The sequence below is a fragment of the Camellia sinensis genome, chromosome 10, assembly GCF_055761805.1.
Source record: "Camellia sinensis isolate YWXY chromosome 10, ASM5576180v1, whole genome shotgun sequence".
Lineage (NCBI taxonomy): Eukaryota > Viridiplantae > Streptophyta > Magnoliopsida > Ericales > Theaceae > Camellia > Camellia sinensis.
In genome coordinates this window covers 93,280,332-93,302,192 of record NC_138970.1, presented here as the reverse complement: position 1 = coordinate 93,302,192, position 21,861 = coordinate 93,280,332, and the positions used below count along the sequence as shown (strand labels likewise).

The following is a 21,861-nucleotide window of genomic DNA, read 5'->3' as shown; positions in this document are numbered from 1 at the left end:
TTTTTAACCCAAACTAAAATATCAAAAAAAAAAAAAAAAAAAAAAACCAAAAGTCAACAAGCTCTTACACGCTTTGAAGATCGGTGTGTAGCATAGCGTTTCCCTTCGGGGAAAATCACAAACCGACAGACACATCTCAGTTCGTTATTATCCGTCCATGTTGTCTTCCCGAGCTGTCTCCATCTCTATCTCCATCCGATCATCCCTGCCTCTCTCGCGCAGATCCTTCCATCTCTATCTCCTTGCCTCTCTCTTCCCTCTGTTTTATCATCTCTCTCTAATATCTAAACCCTCTCTCTCTCTGATCCATCTGAGAAACCCCAACCGTTGAAATTGACTCCTTCAAATCGCCTTTCTGACGGACAAGTTGAAGACGCAGCACAAACAAACCCTAAGACGAAACAGATGAACAAGATGAAGCTTGAGATCGTCTGAAATCCATCACGCATCTTGAAATCCAGGTATTTGTTTTTCTGAAAATCCTCTTTCTGATTACGGTGATTTGCTTCAAATTGCTTGAGATTAGTTGAGATTGCTTGAAATTTGTTTGAGATTGCTTGAAATCTGTTTGGAATTGCTTGATTGTTGTTGTTGTTTTTAGTCTGTTTGTGTTTTTGGTGAATTTTGTTAGAAAATATTAGGTTCTGTTTGGGGGAGTTTTGGCTGGGAAAGGATGAAGAAGGGAAGGAGGGAAGGAAGGAAAGCAGTTGGGGATGATGATCCGGCAGATTTGGCATTGCCAAAGCTTGTGCAAAATTTGGCACAAGCTTTGGCATTGTTATAATTTGGCAGCCAATATAGCATGCCACTGGAGACTGGTTTTTGTCATCTATTGTCAAAATTTGGCAATGGCAGCTCCTTTGGCGGCCCACTGGGATGGTCTTATTGTTCACACACACTTGAACAAAATCAGGCCGATAATGGGTGATGGGATTCATTGCATTTAGGGATTGTGCTGAAATATATATATGTCATACCTTAACAATGAGAAATGTTAGAGCTCAACTAGCGTAGCTTTGGGATTGTTCCACAGTGAACACCTTCAGGGCTTTTTTGTGTGGTAATTTTAAGATTCATAAACCAAGAAAAAGGAGAAACAAAGCAAATAGCAACAGGCCCCTGTGAGCAAAGTCAGAACCCTTGTAAAAGTGGAGAGTACAAAACACAATAATTGCTAAATAAAATGGAGATCAAAATGAACACACTAAAATCTAGTAAAACCATAAAAGCTCTTCAAGATTTTCAAAGAAAGATTCCATATTTGGAAAATATCCCAATTGGGCTGCTAATTGACCACCCCATTCCAAGAACAAACTCTATTCCTCAGATCCTTCTCCATAGCTATGAACGCCTACAGGTTGCAAAAATACAGTCTAATTATTATTATTTTTTATGAGAAGCAACAAAAGGATACTTTATTGAACACACAATCTAATTATGATACTTAATCCAGTCCAATTTCACTTTCTAGTATCCCCAAATAGTTTGTAACTTGAGGTCATTGCTGAACCTATAATCCCAACCCCAAACCATTGTTAGCAAAAGAAGCTTGCACTGTTATACTTAGGGAAAGAAGTCTAAACTGTTTTAACCCTCCAAAGCCTTAAGCAATGGGATTGGAGAGTTGAGCAAGATCTAATGGCTCTCTCTATCTCTCTCTCATGTTTGAACTTCTTCATGCATTTATAACTGACCGAGAAAAATTTGCAAGCTTTGTAGTCAAGTCCTTTTATGAGGTTGTTGGGTAGTAGTGGTGGGACTTTATTGTGGAGAGGTGTTTGAGGTGTGAAATACCTACTAATATTTATTTTTTTACTTGAACGACAACGCATGGTAAGATTCTTACTGGTAATAATTTGAGGAAGATGAGACAAATCTAATGTTTATGTGTAAGTGTAAGCAGAATGTATAATTAGTTAGTCAACTCCTTATTCATTGTGAGGTGGCTAATGCTTTGTGGTCCTTGGTTCTTGGTTTGGTTGGAGTCGTTCAAGTCTTCCCAAAAGAAGTGGTGGGTCTCCTTTAATATTGGTGAGAAGTTATGAAGCACCGACACTTCAAAACAAGTGCTGTATCCGTGTCAGAGACGCGGACACTTCGGGGACATGCATGGGACACACCATATGGTGTGTGGTGTGTCCCCTTATTTAATTAATTTAAAAGTATTTAAAAAAAAAAAAGAATTAGAGTTGATTTTTATTAATATTAATTGTTTGTAGATATAATATTAATCTAGATAGCAAATAAAAAATATGAAAACATATTTTATTGCCGTGTTCCCATCGTGTCCCTGCCATGCCTGTGTTCCCATTTTTTTGAAATCACCATATCTCGTGTCCGCATCCGTGTCCGTGTCTGCGTCCGCATCCGTATCCGTGTCCGTATTTCTTAGGTGACAAGCTAGTGTGGATAAACGGAAAGAAAATGTGTAAAACTTGGTGTTGCTGGCTATTATGTGGATTATTTGGAGAGTAGAATAATAGGATCTTCAAAGAGGTGAGGTGCCACTCTTTAAGATTTAGAGTTTATTTTTATCTATTTTGTACAATTGGTTCTTGGGTAGATCATACCAATCTTTTTAGCCAAATTTTGAATTTTGTAGTCCCTTTTTAATAGCTTGGGAAGTATACTTCGGTGGTTTTGTTTTATAAATTTTCAGGTTACAAGACCTTTTCTTTTGTATGTGGGTGGCACCTCCTTGGTGCCTTTTTGGTAAATGATAGTTGTACTAACAAAAAACTGTATTTGTAATGTAAAAATGAAGAAATAGTTATTATTTTCAAGAATACAAATAAACTATATATTTATTTGTTGTCGTCTCCTTCTTACGTTTTGTATTGATTTGTTCGAAAATTTCATGGTTGGTGTGTCTATATTGTGTACCTATCCATGCATCTTTGGTATTATCAACTAGAAATAAAATATAATTGGAATCCAACAACGTGTATGTCAAAGGAAAATAAAAAGCATAAGAGCTGTGCTTTTAATTGCGTCTATGTTGGTTCAACCCACCCCAACCTTGTTAAACCCGGTTGGCTTAGGCAGATGGGGCGGGGGTGGGACAGGGGTAGGGATGGGTTGGGATGCTTTGTGTGTAATTGGGGGATCGGGGTTGGGTTAGGCCAGACCAATATGGATGCTGCCACGTTGCAGCCCTTTTAGAAAATTGCTTCTAAGTTTTGTCCAATGTTTTTTCTAATTATGAGGCTAAACATCAAGAGTTGCAAGGGGAATTCTTATACAATAGACTTATTTTAGAGCCAGAGACCAAGGAACAATATATTAAGGGCTCAATGTATGAAATACGATTAATTTAATTCTAGTTCCAAAATTAGATTAACAAGTTTCCAAGTTCAGAAAAGTAAATAAGAGGAGTTGTCTTTTTTGTAGTAGTTTTTTTGCTTTTGGTCTATTTTAGGTAATTGCTAAAACAAGCTTAACCTTTAAGCGTCTTTAGAAGATATATTATGAATTTTTTTTTTTTAAGGAAAAAAAAAAGGAAAAAAAAATGAGAGGAGAATATAAAAAACATGTTAAGTTTGACTAAATTTGATTGGATCTTATTAAAAACTCTTTGATCAACAAAATAACAACAAATCTTTTTATATATTGGTTACTTTTGTGCTAAATACTATTAAAAGTTGTATCATGTCATTTTTACTAAAAAGAGGGAGAAAAAAATAATCAAGACATGTTGGACACGATAGCTTCAAGAATCGCATGAATCGTAATAAGTGAATCGAATTATGAATCATGCGATTCACCATATATTCACTTTCAAAATTGATCACCCATAAATTCGAATCGATTTTGCATAAATTGCGAATTGAATCGTGAATTAAATAGCGAATTGTAAGATTCTGATTATAGAGCTCTAAAGATTGAAGGTCGTAGCAACATTGGCCTTGGAGTATTGGCCTTTTTAGTGTGTGATACATAATATTGTGAAGTTCATTAAACTATTACAGTTACATATTTGTAGTTTGAATATTTTATAAATCTTAGGAGTGGCCAAAGGCATCATAGTATAATGGTTAAATGCTAACATATCATCTGAATACGCGGATTGTAGTTAGGGTTTGTGCTTACTCTTTGCTAATGATTTAAAAAAAGAGAAACAAATAATGTGTTTGATGATACCCTTTATATATACAGTGCCGTTTGTGAATCCTAATCTTTGAACTCTAATCAAGGTGGCTATATCCCTTCTCGTTGATTTCTACTGTTTACATCCCTGTCGCTGCAACAATAATGGATGCTGGATATTTGTGCTTTACTATAAACTTCCAATATAATTTCAAGTTTGCAATCTAAAATTTTTAAAATATCATAGTTATTGGTAACTTAAGCAGGACATTGATAGTGCCAAAGAGTCTTTTGTGAGTTTGAAAATTTGAGGAGTTTAGACCCCATTTTAGTGCATGTGTGAACATTACATTCTAAAATTGCCTGGCACAGATTACTGATTCAGGATTAGTTGCTGTCATTATTGAACATGTTTTTACCTGGAGAGTGGAGTCTATTCCATAGTGCTTCATCTACTTTGTTTAGGTTTCCCTCTAATTTTTTTGAAGGAAAAAACTAGCCTATCCTCATTTCCTTGTGGTGAAATTGCGAATCCCTGTCAAGCAATTTTTCTTTGTTTAATATGTGAACTAAAATGCTTGTTATCCGGCATACTCTCAGTTCTGTATACCCATGTGCTGCTGATAAAATGGGTGTTAATCAATTTCTGCTATTGGGCACTGGTTATTTTAAGTCAATTTCGGATTGTTCATTGGTCACTAAATTTTGAGTTCCTATGCATTAACTTACTGCATGAATGTTTACCAATTGGGTTATTTATTCTGGAACTGGAATTGTTTTTGGGATTGGACAGGACTATCTCTTGACGACCAAACGAAAGCCATTTAGTTGCTTTCTGGATACATTTTGTTTTGCTGTTGCCTTGGATTATCTTTCTGCATGAAAATTATTTCCTTGCAAATTTCACCTCCTGTAGTTCAATTTCTCATTCCTTGTTATTTTTTCCTTTTTCTGCTTTTCTTTCTTTCCTGTGAATGCATTGTCCTGGATAGATAATTAAACGGTAAAAGGTGGCCATATTTTTCCGGCATCAATCGATAGTCAAATTTCGAGAACTCATTGCTTCATTGATTTTGCACCTGTTGAGCATCATCATCCTCTTGATTATCATTCAGAATTCTCTCTTGCTTGTTTCTTTTAATATAGATACTATGTTATCATCCCTTTATTGAAAATTATTCGCATTGCAACTCCTGGGAGCCATATCTCATGGCGCAGATTCAGTCAAGATTCTTACTCTGGAACTCCTGTTGCCCTTTCATTTTTTTCTCCACCTGCCCATATTATTCTTTCTTCTGCGAATGCTTCTGGCTTCTGTGCTTCTATCACAGTTGTTGTGCAAGCTACTTTATTAGATACATAAGATGCCAAGGACAAGAGCACATGCTGCTGCAGCTAAGCCAGATGAACCTGAGCCTGAAAAACCTGTTGCATTGGAGGAGAGGGTGGACTTTGATGGAGACAATGAAGAGGAGATGGTAGAGGAGGAGGTTGAGTATGAAGAAGTAGAAGAAGAGGAAGTAGAAGAGGTGGAGGAAGAAGAAGAAGAAGAGGAGGAGGAGGAGGAGGAGGAGGAGGAGGAGGTAGTGGAAGAGGAAGAGGAAGAAGAGGCTGATGCTGCTGATGGGGTTGATACACTAAAAGGCGCAGATGGTGACGAGGACATGGAACCTGCTGAGGCCGAAGAGGATGTGAAAAAAAAGCATGCCGAGCTTCTTGCACTCCCTCCTCATGGGTCAGAAGTATACTTGGGTGGCATTCCACAAGATGCTTCTGAAGATGATCTGAGGAGCTTTTGTGAATCTGTTGGTGAAGTCACAGAAGTAAGATACATTTCTTTATATATGGATGCACGTTTTATGCAGACTATAAATGACTACATAATATTTTACATGCCTATAACAGGTCAGAATAATGAAGGGCAAGGACTCAAGTGAGAACAAGGGTTATGCATTTGTCACCTTTAGGACAAAGGAATTGGCTTCTAAGGCCATTGAGGAACTTAACAATTCTGAATTGAAGGTAAGGCAAGCAGACTATTGCTTTGATGCATTTTCCTCTTCATGAATGACCCTTATCATTTATACAAATAATGCTCCAACTAATGTGTGCATGTGTGGCACATCATGCCTTTTTATATATTTGTATGCATATATGCAGCCATGATTTGTTTTGATGGTTAGTTTGATGACCTTTTGGAGTTTCTGAGGCTGTGGATGCCTCAGTACTATCCTTTCAATAAATCTTTTCTTTCTCAGGGGAAAAAGATCAAGTGCTCTACATCTCAAGCAAAGCATAAATTGTTCATTGGTAATGTTCCAAGAAACTGGGGAGAGGAAGACATCAAGAAGGTTGTAGCTGAGAAAGGACCTGGAGTTATTGCTATAGAATTGCTTAAGGTTTTTATTGTCCAGTTTTTTTAGTATTTTTATTTTATTTTATTTTAAAGAAACTATTTTTGGCACTTCTAAGTTACACTTGCTTTTCCATCCTTTTCAAAATTGTACTCTTATGTTGTGTTTGGTTGGGGGATTTGGGAAGTGATTTGGAAAGGGAAATGGAAAAGGTATGTGAAGCTAGGTGAAATGGAAGTATAATTTATTCACATTTCACCTCTCTTTTCCCTTTCCCTTTCCCTTTCGCTTTCCCGTTCCAAATTCTCAAACCAAACACAACGTTAATGTTCTATTTTATCTTTAAAATTTTAATTATTTAGCCGTCCTATGACTTTCTATCCATTTATCCTTACTATTGCAGGATCCACAGAACTACAGCCGGAACCGTGGTTTTGCATTCATCAAGTATTATAACCATGCTTGTGCAGAGTTTTCAAGACAAAAGATGTCAAAACCAGAATTTAAGCTTGATGACAACGCTCCAACTGTAAGTTGGGCTGACCCCAAAAATCCCGAGTCTTCAGCTGCTTCGCAGGTGCTATGCTTTTATTTTAGTTTTCATCTTGGTATTTCTTTGTTTAATGGTAGCAACTGGCCACATATTTAGTTAGTTTGTCCCATTTCTTAAGGTGCATAGTGACTTGCTTGTGGAATGCAGATTGTTCTATTTTTTCTTCTTTTGCATGACAAGCACTTCCAATGTGTGTTGGAGTGATGCTCCTACACCGGTCGTATTGTAATGCTTTTTTTTTTTTTTTTTTTTTTTTTTTTTCTATTTTTTCCCACCCTTTTTAAATAGGCTTTCTCCAAAGGCAGCAGTGTCTTGTTTGGTATCTTGTATTTGTGTTGGATGGCCTGTCAGTCACACATGTGTGCTTGTGAATGTCTTATCAAAAAGTCACATTTGTGCTTGTGCTATTACATAAAAGGTGACAAATGCTGCATATAGAAAAGCATGTGGATCTTCTACGATTTTATGCTGAGAATTAATAATATACTTTTGTTGTAAATGAACTTCATTTTTAATCTTTTGCTTAAATTGGCAATAACTTGCATAGAGATGGTAAATTTACTGTTATTTTTGATAAATACAGTCTTTTTATTAGATACAAAGTGTCAAAAGGAGAGTAATCTTTGTAGAAAAACTATAATCATCCTAGTTTGCATTGCCCTTTTTGTTAATATACCTGGGGCTTCCATGACCACAATAAAGAGAAAATGTGATAGTGGATTCCCCTACAACTAGGCATGCCTAATGGAGGTCATTCACCAGCTATGAAGCATGGACCTGGCAAAACTGGTGCCGTAGTGATGTTGGACACGGGGACATGCCGGGGACACGTACAGTACACGCCATTTGGCGTGTACCTTTAATTTTATTATTATTTTTATATGGGACATGCCGGAGACACGGTAAGGGGGCACGGCAAGAGGGGAAACCTGAACCCTAAATCAAAAGAAAAAAAAAAAGAGAGAAGAGAACCTGTTCAGTTGATCAATCTCCAGTCGTGATCTCCATCTCGATCAAGGCTCCTGTTCAGTTGATTTCCATCTCATCTCGAACTAGTAAGTCTCGTCTTTGTCTCTTCTCTCTCTCTCTCTCTCTCATTTTCTTTCTTTTTTTATTTTATTTTCTGATTAGATATATATTATATATTTTAGTTTAATTTTTTTTCTTTATAAATTTATATATGTAAATTTATTTTTATTATAGATTTAATTTTTTCCTTATATAATATTTATAATTTATACAAAATATCTTTATAATGTTTGTAATGATTTTTATATATACATTGAATTAATGTTAAGTTTTATTAATTTTGATTGTTTGGTAAGATAATATTAATCTATATAACAAATATGTAATATATATTTTAAAAAAAAAAATTCTGTGTCCCTTGCCATGCCCATGTCTCAATTTTTTTTGAAATTTCCGTGTCCCGTGCTTATAGTTCACTAGAATAGAGAACTTGACTTTGGAGATATGGTGTGTCATTCATCTGATCTACTTTTTCCATTTCAGCCTGAAACCATCCTTTCCATAGTAATAGAAGTTTCAGTTTACATGGCATAGGCTTTTTCTATTACCAACGTACAAATGATTTCAGGAGACCCTTCCTTCAATCCCAAGTCCCCAAATCTCATTAACCACCGGGGACACATCAAGAATCTATGTACCACTCGCATAGGCATTTTGAGTTTCAAAAATAGCACAACCAACTACCTTCCTCTATCATAAGGCAAAAACTTTAGCAAACAACTTACAAACACACGACCACAACCTGAAACATTCTCAATTTCATTAATTCAAAGCAACCTAATACTTATAGGGCTGAAACCCTAATTTAAAAAAATAAACAAAATCATAAAACAATATTTGGTAATTAGAATCCCTAAAATAAGAAATGTGTTAAGATCCTTATTAAAATATAAATAAATAAAAAATTACATGTTCTAAAGTTATAATTAAAATATCCTCCCAAAATCTGTGCATGGCCGTTTTGCATCATTCTCCCCAATTGAAAAAAAGAACTTTTGCGTTCTCTTTTAGATATTGAATGCGACTATGCCAACAAATCAATTATTTTGAATATGCTAGTCGTTTGACTTTCTTGTTCCAATGAATTGGTGTGATCAGGCCATTGACGAGGTCTACCAAACACAGATTGAACACATAAAAAAACCCCCTAAAATATCAATAAAATCAATCGTGTTCAACTTGATCAAAGAAGAATTTATTGGTAGCGTGTCAATAGGAACCTCCTCCTTTGATGAGATCATGTTACGTGGGGAGCCATTTTCCCTTTAAGGACTTATTAGCTTTCTTTATTTTTTGAACTTTCTTCCACTATAAGATCACTTTCCTTGGACATTGGAACAACTTGGGAAACAATTTCAACAAGATTGTTGCAAGCACTTTTGAGGAATTTCTGAATATCTTGTAAAACATATGCTAACAACTTATTCAAAGTTGCTGGCATTTGAAGCAGTTGCATGGTCATTTTAGAAGTTAACACTTACATCTTGTTGGTCATGAGAAAAGATGTCAAAATTTGAATACAACTCTGTGTTGGTCATCATGGTGGTAATAAGGATGAAACAAAGGGAGTAAGAAAGAGGCCTTTTTCTGGTGTGTGTGTGTGTCGGATTTGGCTAGGTTGCGTGGGCTTATGCGTTGTTCGGTCTGGGTTAGATTGGGTTGGGTAACAGGTTTAGGCCTAAAGCTAGCTGGCTGGGAAGGCTTAAAAAGGACTAGGCCTGTTGCTGTGTGAGCTGTAAGTGGGTGGCAATGGACCTTAATTAACTATGTGGGCTAATGTTAGGTTATAAGGACTAGGTTGATGCTGTGCTTAGGGTTGAGCTTAAGAGAGTTCGTGATTAGGTTTAATGGGTTGGGTAGTCTCTTGGGTTAAGTAAATGTGGCTGACTACTTTGGGCTGGTTTTTCTGGGACAAGTGAGAAATAGGTTGAATTTAGGAGTTCGGATGAAATATTTTGGGTCAGGTCAATGGTGTTGGGTAGGGTTAGTATACTCAATTTGTTAAGTTGTTTTGTAGAGATAACGCAAGGACAATGGCAGTTTATGGATTGGTTGGAGGTTCACGACGAAGAAAAGGGTCGACGACAAGACTGAAGGATTCAACAACAATTGTGAGGTAACCGTAGTCAATGATGGTCGACAATAGTGGATTCTGTGATTGTCAATCGTCTTCCTCACTCAAGGTGTGATGACGGTTCAGTGTTTTAAAATGCTCTAGTTGCATTGAGGTGCCAAGGTCTCTTGGAGCCTAAGTGCGAGGCGCAAGGCGCGCCTTTCCAAAGCAAGGCATATGTTATTGAAGATAAGCAAAATTTGAATGTAGACAAAATTTTCAACATAAGCAAATATTTATAGAATTTAAAAAATCATAGAACAACATTCAACATTCTAAAAACCATAAAGTAGTATTCAACAATTCAAAAAATCCTTAAAAACAACATTCAACTTTCTAAAAATCACAAAAGAATATCCAACAAAAGTCATAAAACATCACATTCACATCCAACAAAAGAACAAAATTTCTCCTATTCGTCAACCGATCATTATAGAACATCCATAATGTGCTCAACACTCTTTGTGTTCCTTCATCAATTTATTAACGCGATTTACTTCTTTTTTTAAAATAAAGAACTTGCACCATATGTCATAATTCACTAAAGTGAGAGGAATCCCAACATTCAACTTTGGTGGTAACTAGAATCCCTAAAATAAGAAAGTAAATACATTAACTATAAATAAATGTTTCGAGGTAGTTAATTATAATTAAATATTACAAAAAGTCTGTATAAGAAATGCCATAATGAAATCAAGACTCTGGTGCCTTGTTCCCAATACAGTCTTTCAAAGGTCCCAAGATGATGACTCCTATGAACTGCCCTTCCAAACTTTCTCTATCCCTTTCCAAAATAGTGTCAATTCCAGTCCATCAAGATGAGGTCTCTTGGCACAAGTTTCCATATATAACTCCTTGTAGAATTGTACAATTCCACTTGAATTTCTATATACTTGCGTCTCTTGTGGGAATTAGCCAATATGGGAAAGAATTTAGATCTGATATTTTTATTTTTTATTTTTGTCCACAACACCTTGTCTTATGCCTCCAACCAACGTCTCCAAACAACTCTATATTTCACCTTATTGTCATCCTATATTTACTTCAGCTCCTTCACCCTATCCAGAATACCTTCCACTTCGAGTCCGGTTCTAAAAGCAATCATGTGTTTTTTTTTTTTTTTTTTCTGGTACGAATGTCCCCATAATTAAGCGTTGATTGCCAACTTTGAAACTTGGGACACATTAGATTATTACACCGCCTGTATCTAGCACCAATAACTGGCATATCCGTGAACTCTTTTACTTCAATGAAGTCCTAGAATTCTTTCATGGAATAGATTATGTGAATGCAACCCCTCTGTTCAATAGGGAATTGAATGGAGTCCGCTCCTGTACACCACGGTTTTTGCCCATCTAACTTTTACCTTCCCAACCAATAGCCCCACCTCCCAAGCTTGCCTTACGCTAGCTACCCAAACCTATGCTAGAAGAGTGACCTAGCCTAGCTTGCTTGCTCATACACGTCCAAATCCTATGGTTTTTGCTCTACTGATATGCTGGACTTGTTTATGGCCTTCAAGACCATTGGACCCATTCCAGCTGTTCCCCAATTCTAAATTTGAAATTTAAATGATTTTTTCTAGTCACACCAACGGCCATTAGGTCTGATGAGGATGATAAGCCCTAGATTGGTTGCCTGATCCTCTTTCTCTTTCGATCCAACTCATCTCTTCCAGGCTACATCGTCTGATCTTGGCTATGGCCACAATTAGACCATTTTTTTTTTAATACATGGCCTAATTGTAGCCTTAGTCCAGAATGATTCAGCTGCCGATTTTGAATTTCAAAATCCTTCTCTTTCACCCACATTCTGTCAAGTGTACCCCATCCATACCTACCCAATATGATTCACGCTCCTCTGTAGCTCGATTCCCATGTGCCTCCATTACTTTGTTGATTTACATGATGAGGGCTCCACTTCAACAAAGTTTCTCTGTTCTGACCCACGCTATTCGAATCTCCTTTTTCAAATAATTGTGAATCCTAGCCACCTCCAAATGACCTCTGCACTAGCTCCTCCTTCCTCCCTCTAAAAGATGAAAACACACCTAACATCTTTGCAAACATCACCCATCCTCCCCTTTCTCCATGAAAGGGATAGACAATACCTTCATCTTTGCTCCTTCCTTGACTACATTATTGTAAAACCTTTTGCTCCCCCTTATTTATATGTGGCTATGCCCTTTAATCAACGTCTTGAATCCCTTGAATCTTCCAAAATCCTGAGGGTTTTTTTCCTTCTTTACTTCTCTAAGCTAATAACACATCCACCAAGCTTCGAGACCCGATCTTGATGGCTCTCTCGATCCCTTGACCTCTACCATCCTCACTGTCGTCATTTTCAAATGACAGATTAAGAGTCTACGAAGCCACTTGGAAGAGCTTCCTCCTACTGCTAGTTGAGAAGCACAAACACGGGACACATTTGTTTTAGGGAGACTTATGTGTAGGTTATAATAGATAGACTTATTGTCCAATAGGTCTTGTGATAATTAATGGCATCTTTTATCAAATACTATTAAAAAATATCACTAATTGTTAATTTGCGACGACAGTTTGAAAATTGTTACAAAAAATGTCACTAATTATAAGATTTAGCGGCAGCTTAAAAAATTATCACAAAAAAAGTCACTAATTGTCAATTTTTAACAACATGCAAAAAATGGTCACAAAAAATTATTTTTAGTGACAATTTTATTAGGACTTATTTTTAATTGGACTTGATGAGAATTAAGTCCAACTATTAGGACCTATTGGTAATTTACCCGTTATTTTATATATTTTCATTTACTATATATATGAATATAAATTTAGGATACATAGACGTGAGAAACATCAATGTATATTGTATATATGGTTGCAGTTTTGTATTTTCTCTAGTTTTCTCTTTTTGTTTCCATAGATGTTACTTTGACCACAAATTAGCTGTTTGAAATTATAAAAAAACCTTACAATGGTGTCATGAGATGTGTCCAAACACAGGACACACGTCAATGAAGTGTCCCAACATGGCCTACAAAAAAATAATAATTAAGAAAATTTACATATCATGTGGCTTGTCAAATAGGTGGACATGTATGTCCCTTGCCGTGTCAGCGTCCGAACATGTCGAGCATGGACACATCACCCATCTTGGAGTGTTGGTGCTTTTTCGGTGGCTAGTTCTTCCACTGAAATGGTAAATTGTGTTTGAAATGCGGGGTGTCGAGTAGTAACCTCGGGTTTTCTAATACAGGTTAAAGCAGTGTATGTGAAGAATTTGCCCAAAAACATTACCCAAGATCAGCTAAGGGAACTGTTTGAACATCATGGAAAAATCACTAAAGTTGTTCTTCCTCCTGCTAAAGCAGGACAGGAGAAGAGCAGATTTGGTTTTGTTCATTTTGCAGAAAGATCAAACGCAATGAAGGCTCTAAAGAACACTGAGAAATATGAGTTGGATGGTAAGACTTCTAGTTTTTGTCCAATTTTTTCAATAAATCTTTTTGATGAAAAAGCCACAGATTATGGAGGTTCAAGTCTGAAGGTACCACTTGCATCTGATGCTGGATGTTCCGTGTGTACTCAGTCCTTGTCCAGCAACCTGCATTGGCTGAACCACCATGCACAATGATCCTATCTCTTTCTCTCCTTTCCTTCACCTTTTTGTTTTCCCTGGTAATTTTGTATTTCCTTGACAGGTCAAGTTTTGGAGTGCTCTCTTGCAAAGCCACAGGCTGAACAAAAATCTTCTGGAGGGCCAAATTCACAGAAGTCAGCCCTACTTCCAAGCTACCCACCTCATGTCGGTTATGGTTTAGTTGGGGGTGCCTATGGTGCTCTAGGTGCAGGATATGGTGGTGCAGGCTTTGGACAAGTAAGACGCCTTGCTTCATTTCAAATAATGAACTTGCCCTTTTTATTAACAGGGATCATTATTGAGTAATGCACTCTTTTGTCATGAAATTTAGAGGATCATTTTCTAAGGAGTATGGACAGGAATACAAACATGGGACATGATGATTTCAAAAAAATGGGGACACAAACACGGCAGGGACACGACAATTAATTGTTTGTATGTATACTATTATTATTTGCTATGTAGATTAATATTGCATTCATAAACAATCAAAGTTAACTAAAACTAATACTATATGTAACCTCACTCTTAACTAACTCTTTATCTTTTGTCTTGCTTATGGATAATCTATTAATTATTTAAATCTAAGCAAAAATTAATAAACATTCAATAACCAACATCCATCAAAAGCACTAAAGAAGAGGGAAAAAAAACATAGTTGGTGTCCCCAACGTGTCCCTAGCCTGTCCCCTGAAAACAAATTAATTAAATAAAGGGATATGCCATGTGGCGTGTCCCATACGTGCCATGCCGTGTCCACGTGTTTGACACCGCTACGACAATTGTTTTGAAGTGCTGGTGCTTCATAGAATCATTGTTGAGTAACGCATTTTTTCGTCTTGATATTTAGCTATGGCACAATAGGTGGCATGCATTATGCTGGATTTTTTTTATGCTCTTGTCCCAATCATGTTAGCATGATTTACTTAGTCGGTGGTCCATAATTTAAATAGCATGCACTCTGTACCAGTTGGCTTGAAATTGTATAGGCTGTATTCCCTTGTTCAAGTTTTGGGGAAAACACCCAGTGTCATGAACTCTATACCAGTTGGCTAGTCGCTAACAAAATAATGTCGATGATGGTCCTGTTTTAATGCATCAACTCGAATTGGTTGATTTTTGATGTCTTAAATGAGCATATGACTTGTCTATGTACAAGCGTGTTTATCCCCATCTACACGTGTATATATGTGTGTATATTTCTGAGGATAAAAAAGCAAGGGTTAACAGGTAAGTGTTATCCTTTTGAAAGTACTGGTTCTAGATTTGTTTCTTCAGCTGCACTTGCTGATGTGTAAGCTACTGGTTTGCAGCCACTGATCTATGGAAGGGGACCTACTCCTTCTGGCATGGCAATGATGCCGATGCTTTTGCCTGATGGAAGGATTGGATATGTCCTGTAAGTATATAATTGCTTTGATTCTGCTGCTTAGTTGTGTGGCAATTGACCTTTGATTGTTTAAAAATGGCGGAAAGTGAAAATGGTAGAAAGTGAAGTAAAAGAAAATAAATGAAAAAGAAAATATATTTTCGTTTAAGCATTTGATCAGGATGAAGATTGTGCAAGAAAAAGAGAGATTTTGAATTTTAATTATTTTGCAAAGACACTTAAATTTCCTCGTGTTTTCGTTGTGTTTTTTTTTGTGTGTGTGTAAGAAATGAGTTGTTCAAGAAAATTAATTTCTTTGTAGTTTTTAACTTTTTTCATGCTAAACAAACTTAGAAAATGTGTTTATTTTATTTTATTTTTCTTTACCTCACTTTCTTTACTTTCATCTTGAAGTTGGACCTATCAATTTTATTAGGTAACTTAACTTGAATTGCTCCTGATATCTTGTCTTTAAGAGTCCGCTGCTTTAGCGGTGGCAGTGTCGTTAAAAAAAAGACAAAAAAAAAAAGAAAAGGCGGTGACAGTGGCGTTATTATTTATTATGAATAAACTTTAGCTGTGTCTCTGTTGCTACAGGCAACAACCAGGAGGGCAGCCACACACCCCACCACCACAGCAGAGAAGTGGCAGGAGCGGTAGCAGAGGAGGAGGCTCAAGTGGTGGAAGGCGTGGCAATGACAGTGGACGTGGTCATAGCCGGTATAACCCCTACTAATTTATTTGTGTTGTTTGTGGATGCAACTGCCACAAGAATGACAATATGTGCAGTGCTCTATTTTTTCAGTTTCCTTTGCTTCCACGTCAATAACTCATTGTTGTTGCCCATAAAGCTTAATACTATCTTATGTGTGAATTCTTATCACTGGAACCATGTTTCATAGTTTGTTTGTAACAAGATGTAGTCACACATAGACTGTGTGGATATAGATATATATTGAGTGCCATGGCATTTGGGTGATCGGTGGTGCTTGTTTAAGATTGCTTATAAAATAATAGCAAGTTTGATGACCCATCTTTAGAGGAAACTATTAAATATATTGCAGTAAACTGGTGTATAAGAAGTTTTGTATTAATTTTGTAGTGAGAAATGTCGTCAGTTGACGTTGCAGTCTCAGAAAGCTTGTAGCTAAGGGCCCATTTGGTAGTACTTTTGTTTTTTGTTTTCAAAAATTGAGAAGTGGAAAGAAAAACTTGTAGCTGTTTTTGCTTACAAAAAAATGGTAGTAGTATGTAAAATCATTGACATTTGAGGAAAGGAAAGAAAAGAAAACAATTTCACTTAATTTTAAAACAAAAGATTTTCTGTTCATAAGCTTGATGTCCTATGCACTAGTCGGATGGATTTGGGTACACACCTTTCATGAATGTTCTAACAGATCAGATGAGAGTAGATGCTTAATCATATTTGAACTTGGAATACAGACTGCCCTAGTCCACTTGACCCTAGACATAAATGTTAGTGTGATATAACACAGTTTAGCGATGACCCAATTGACAAATATGATGAGGTAGATGCAATAACATTATTGACAGACATTGTCATTATTCAACTGGCACTTAAAACTTAAAATTGAAAGCATTTGGTGAAAATCAATCAAGGTTATTTACTAATCATAATTAGTATCATTTAAAATTTTAAATGATTCTTAAAATGTAAATTAAAAATTAATAGAAATTTAAGTGATAGGAAATTTATTTTATTCCAATTGAATTTATAAATCCTTACAAATTCATGCTGACTTACATGATTATAACATCATCACAACCATCGTCATCACCACCACTCCTACTATTACCACCATCGCCACTATTACTACGATCACCACCACTGTTATAGCTACTACCACCGCCGCTATCTCTTTACCACTCTTTCCACTGCCACCGTAGGAAAGGTAGGGTAAAATTTAATAAAATTTTAAATGATAGGAAATTTACTTCATTTTGATTGAATTTATGGATATTTATGCATACATGTTGACGTATATATAATTATAACCTCACCACCACTCTTATTATTGCCACCACCGCCACCACCACGACCACCACTATAGCTACTACCACTGTCGCCACCCCTTTACCACTCCTATCACCGCTATTGTTGCCGCTGCTGCTGCCACCACCACCATCGCCATCACACCACTATTACAACTATTGTTATCACCACCACCATCACCATTGTTATCGTTACATATGCATTACTATGATGTCACTACTACAACCACACAATTACCACAATCATCACTGGATTATGACCATCTCTTTAGCATCATTACAATTACCTTTCACATCCACAACTACAACCATTACTACCGTTACCATAAGATTAATCATTCATCTACCAAATTTGTTTAACCAGAATTCGCCCGAAAGTTAATTTCTCTTAAAAATGAAAAAGAAAATGACACATTAATGGTTACTTGGTATAAAAATATTTTATTATATATGACTCACACATCTGATATAAATTTAAATTTCAATATAATAATATATTTTTTATATTATGCGACAATTATTGTTGTATTTTTTGTCTAATTTTGAATAGAAGTTAGCTTTAGGAGTAAATTGGAAAAACTTGAAACATAAAGGGTCAAACTGGAAAAAAAAAAAAATTTTACGGGTCAAATTGGAAAAGTAATCAAACTTAAAGGGGGCAAAGTGTAATTTACATTATTTTTTTAAATTTTTTGTTTTTAACATAAAAGTGGACACTTGGCATATGGAGGTGTTTACTCTATATATAGTGTAGCAAAGATGGACCTAGAAGCGGGTAATAGGGGCGATCGCCTCCCTACGATTTCAAAAACGCTATTTATTATAGAGACTCACTCCCTCTATAATTATTTACAAATCATAGAGACTCACCCCTTCTACATTTTCCTCTTTTAAAATAATTTTAAGTGGCTGTCACTCTCTATATATATGAAATATAGGATCAATATATAATATTAAAAAAATAGACAAAAATAATACGAAATTTCTTTGTTATAACTATTATTAATTACGAGCCCAAGTTTCTAAAAAATTGAATAAGGTATTAGCTAATTACTTCATCATGTTCTTTGAAAAAGACATTATACAAGATTTTAATATCGATTCTATTATAGCCATTTTTAATGACATGAACCAATGTCAAGCATAATAATTCAAGATGCCTCACTTTAATAAATAAATTGTTTTATAGTTGTTATTTTTTGTTAGGGCTGAGCAAGGAATCTGTGAAATCCGTAATCCGATCCAGTCCAGTCCAATCCGATAGGTTTAGATTGATTTTTTGAATCCGCGGTTTGGTTTCGGATTGAAGAATTAAAAATCCGTAGTCCACGGATTGGTTTCGGATTGAACCCCACGGTTCCGGATTGGAACCGATCCGGACCGTATACAAATAGTCTATATTTTTATTATACATCCTCCCCCATAGTATCTTCTCTTATTTTATATAAAATCTAAACTCAAACCTAAAACTGTATAATATTTTCTTTTATTACTTTTGTTTGTTAGTTTTTAGTTTTAATTTGCAATGGTCTAAATACTTATGGTGAAACCTATTTTCTTCTGGTTGTTTAAATTCTAAAACAGTATGTCGCTATTATAGAAAAACACGTTACTATTGTGGAACTAATATAGCGCTATGTTTATATTTTTATGAAATTAAAGTGTTATATATATATTTTTGTTACTTAATTATGTGAATCCGTGGTCCTAAACCGATCCAATCCGTATTTAAATGGATTGGTTCGGATTGGTTCCATGATTTAAACGGATTGGATTGGTTCCAATTTTTCAGTAGATAACGGATTGGTCCTGATTTTATCCCAATCCGATCCAATTCGGACCATGCTCACCCCTATTTTTTGTAACTAAATATGGATACAAAAAATATGCTGTTTATATATATTTTCATCTTATTTTCACTTTTTAAACTAGTAGAAATTGATATTATACTTTATACTTTCTTTTTAAAAATTTTGTTGGTATATATATATATATATATTCGCCCTATATAAAAATTCTAAATAGATGATGATGATGATGATGTCTAATATACATTAACATGTTGTTGTGCTTTAGTGGAGAGGCGTGGAACTCCTATACGTGAGTTGCGGGGTTTAAAACTTGCTAATTGAAGTTTTTCATAGTGAAATAGGTGCGTTGGAATGTTAATAAAATATAAGTTAAATACAAATTATTTTTTTTTGTATTTTTTTTAATTTAAATTTGTGAAATATGATTATATTTTATTCACATTTCCTTATTATATTACTTTTAAAATTTCTATCCAAATTTATGAACAAAACACGACATAAGAATTTTATGCTTAATAGAATGGAAAGGTTGCTCTTAATTATGTTTTACTTAAAAGAATGATATACAAATAACTAAATTTTTCATGTAGATTGATATGATTTTTGGTTGGTCATTTCAAAATGGACAATGATGCAATACTCCTTTTCATTTATAGGTTAGATATATCATCAATTATTTTCTATAATTCTAACACAAAAGCGATGAATCTCATTGTTTAAACTAATAATTACTATTTTAGGGCACCACCAGAGCTGGCTTTGGCTATAAGCCGCACAAGTAGCCGCTTTGAGCCTCCAAAATTGGTCGAAAAAAGGGCGCCAAAAAATGTTTGTTATTATACTTAGTTCATAAAAAATAAAAATAAAAAGGGACCCCTCAAAAAGAAACCAAAAAAAAAAAAATGATTAATGTTTGAATAATTTGAAACAACTAGATGTTTGTTTTCTAATGTATAGATTGTGTATTGATTATAGTTATTACAATTGCATTTGGAGAAAAAACTTTTTAACATGGAAATTGATTAAATTTTATGGCCAATCAATTATATCACAAGAAATATTAAATGGGTTTGGTTGGCAAGTTAGATAAAACAAGCTTTGCAGCTAAAAATGTTAACATGGTGATGTTTAATTGACATTTTTTTTATAGTTTTTCATATTTTATTAGGTATTTCAGCTTGGATTACATGGAACCTTAATCGTAGACTATATTTGAATAATAATAATCTTGAGGAAGAATGAGATTATTAATGCGATTTTAGATCTCCATGACTCTAGGGTTTGAGGAGTTTCATTTTTTATAATTGCGCAATTTCTTATAAAAAAACCTCACGCCTGTGAGAAGCTCAATCACAATAGTTTACTTATCCACGGGACTAATAATATGAATTTTGCACTCGACAATATGAAATTTCAAAATTTTTGAATAAAATTTAAATTATCAATTAATCTGATTATGTCAAAAAATAAGTCAAAATGGATCCATTTTACAAGCCTAGTTTTGCATTTATTTTTATATATATAAAAGGCCCCGTGATTTGTTTTGGACCTCAAAAAAGTCAAGACCACCCTGAGCACCACTTAGCAATGCTCCAGGAGTATTGAATAATTTTCCATTCGGGATACTCACCATTATCCTTATAATCTCAAAAACATCATGGACACATTATTTTAGATATGTTATTTGTATCAATTTTTTGTTTGTAAGTTATTTTGACAAAATCATATTTATTTTTTTTAAATTATTTTGGTAGTGTCAATTTATCAAAACTTTTCAAATTATTTTTAATACTATATAATTCTTAAAAATTCAAAATTGAGCGAGTTGAATTGAAATCACTATTAACCCTTAGCTCCGTCCCAAGCAAAAACCATAAGCTCATCTTTCTAACCTAGTGGCAAAGAATGTTTGACGTTTTTCCCTCACAATACCAATTACAACCCAAGCGGTCTAACTGCCAATTAAGAAGCATGAATACTAATATGGACATGACATAAATAAGGATATAAACATAAGACATGATGATTTTTTTAAAAATAGAATGCGGACACAACGGGAATACGATAATTTTTTTTTATTTATTTTATACACCCTAAGTAAATGAATACTACACCCACAAACAACTAAAAATGGTGAAAAATTAATATAATTCAACATTAAAAAAATCTTTCAATTTATAATTTAAACTCTATTCAAATATAGAAAATGTTATCTTGTCAATTATAAACGTTAGAGGTGTTTGCCTTCATAATGATGATTAATAGGGACTAGGGCTATGTTTGATTGGAGGTTTGGGAGGGTGGATTGGATTACTAATCCGGAGGACCTACCAAAATTTTGTTTGGATGCAACAAAATTTCATAGGATTAGTAGTGAAAGGGGCTTAGTAATCCCCCTATATAGAGATTAGCTTGGGTGAATTTTAAGTGGGATTAGAAAAATAGTAAGGGGATTGAATCTATTTTACATAAAAAAATTATTTTTTTAATTTTATTTTTTCTTATCAAGTGCACCTATTTGTTTTAGTTTTTTTTAATATAGAAATAATTTATTTATTTATTTAATATAAAAATAATTTAATAATCCCATCATTAATCATCTCCAACACTATCATCAAAACAAACACACTTTTAATTCCCTCAATAACAATCCACACAGTAACTATCTTTTCACTAACAATCTTCTCACTAACAATCCCATCCAATCTAATCCGCCAAACAAACGTGGCCTATCATAACAATTTCACCAAAATATCACTTTAGTCGTTTCACTTTCAATTGTAATCGTCAACTCCTTATATTTTAAGTCAAGTTATAATACATATATTTTTTTTTTCCCATCCGTCTACGATGTACAGTTAACAAAGTTGACGAAATATATTATTTGAAGTATGTATGACATTTTTGTGGTC

At 34.8% G+C, this 21,861-nt stretch overlaps 1 protein-coding gene across 10 annotated transcripts; it reads left to right on the top strand.

Moving 5' to 3' along the window:
- The first annotated feature begins 70 nt into the window (after positions 1-70).
- Positions 71-16,104, top strand: LOC114291668 (heterogeneous nuclear ribonucleoprotein Q). Of its 10 annotated transcripts, none has more exons than XR_014342324.1 (10): positions 76-461; positions 5,233-5,909; positions 5,992-6,108; positions 6,345-6,485; positions 6,844-7,017; positions 13,373-13,580; positions 13,818-13,993; positions 14,088-14,191; positions 15,070-15,155; positions 15,723-16,104. XR_014342324.1 is itself a non-coding variant. In XM_028235532.2 (9 exons), the coding sequence occupies exons 2-9, from the start codon at positions 5,451-5,453 to the stop codon at positions 15,859-15,861; spliced, it is 1,500 nt and encodes a 499-aa protein (XP_028091333.2). In that variant the 5' UTR covers positions 71-461; positions 5,418-5,450; the 3' UTR covers positions 15,862-16,104. The 10 variants fall into 10 exon arrangements, 6 of the variants coding, with proteins under 6 accessions (XP_028091333.2, XP_028091330.2, XP_028091332.2 ...); XR_014342322.1 differs by having other exon boundaries at positions 78-461; positions 5,418-5,909; XR_014342323.1 differs by having other exon boundaries at positions 79-461; positions 5,079-5,909.
- Positions 16,105-21,861: the final 5,757 nt, after the last annotated feature.

Coding starts and splice junctions, on each gene's coding strand:
- LOC114291668 (XM_028235532.2), top strand. CDS start 5,451: ATGCCAAGGACAAGAGCACATGCTGCTGCAGCTAAGCCAGATGAACCT. Junction 5,910..5,991: donor CTGTTGGTGAAGTCACAGAA/GTAAGATACATT, acceptor TGCCTATAACAG/GTCAGAATAATGAAGGGCAA. Junction 13,581..13,817: donor TGAGAAATATGAGTTGGATG/GTAAGACTTCTA, acceptor TTTCCTTGACAG/GTCAAGTTTTGGAGTGCTCT.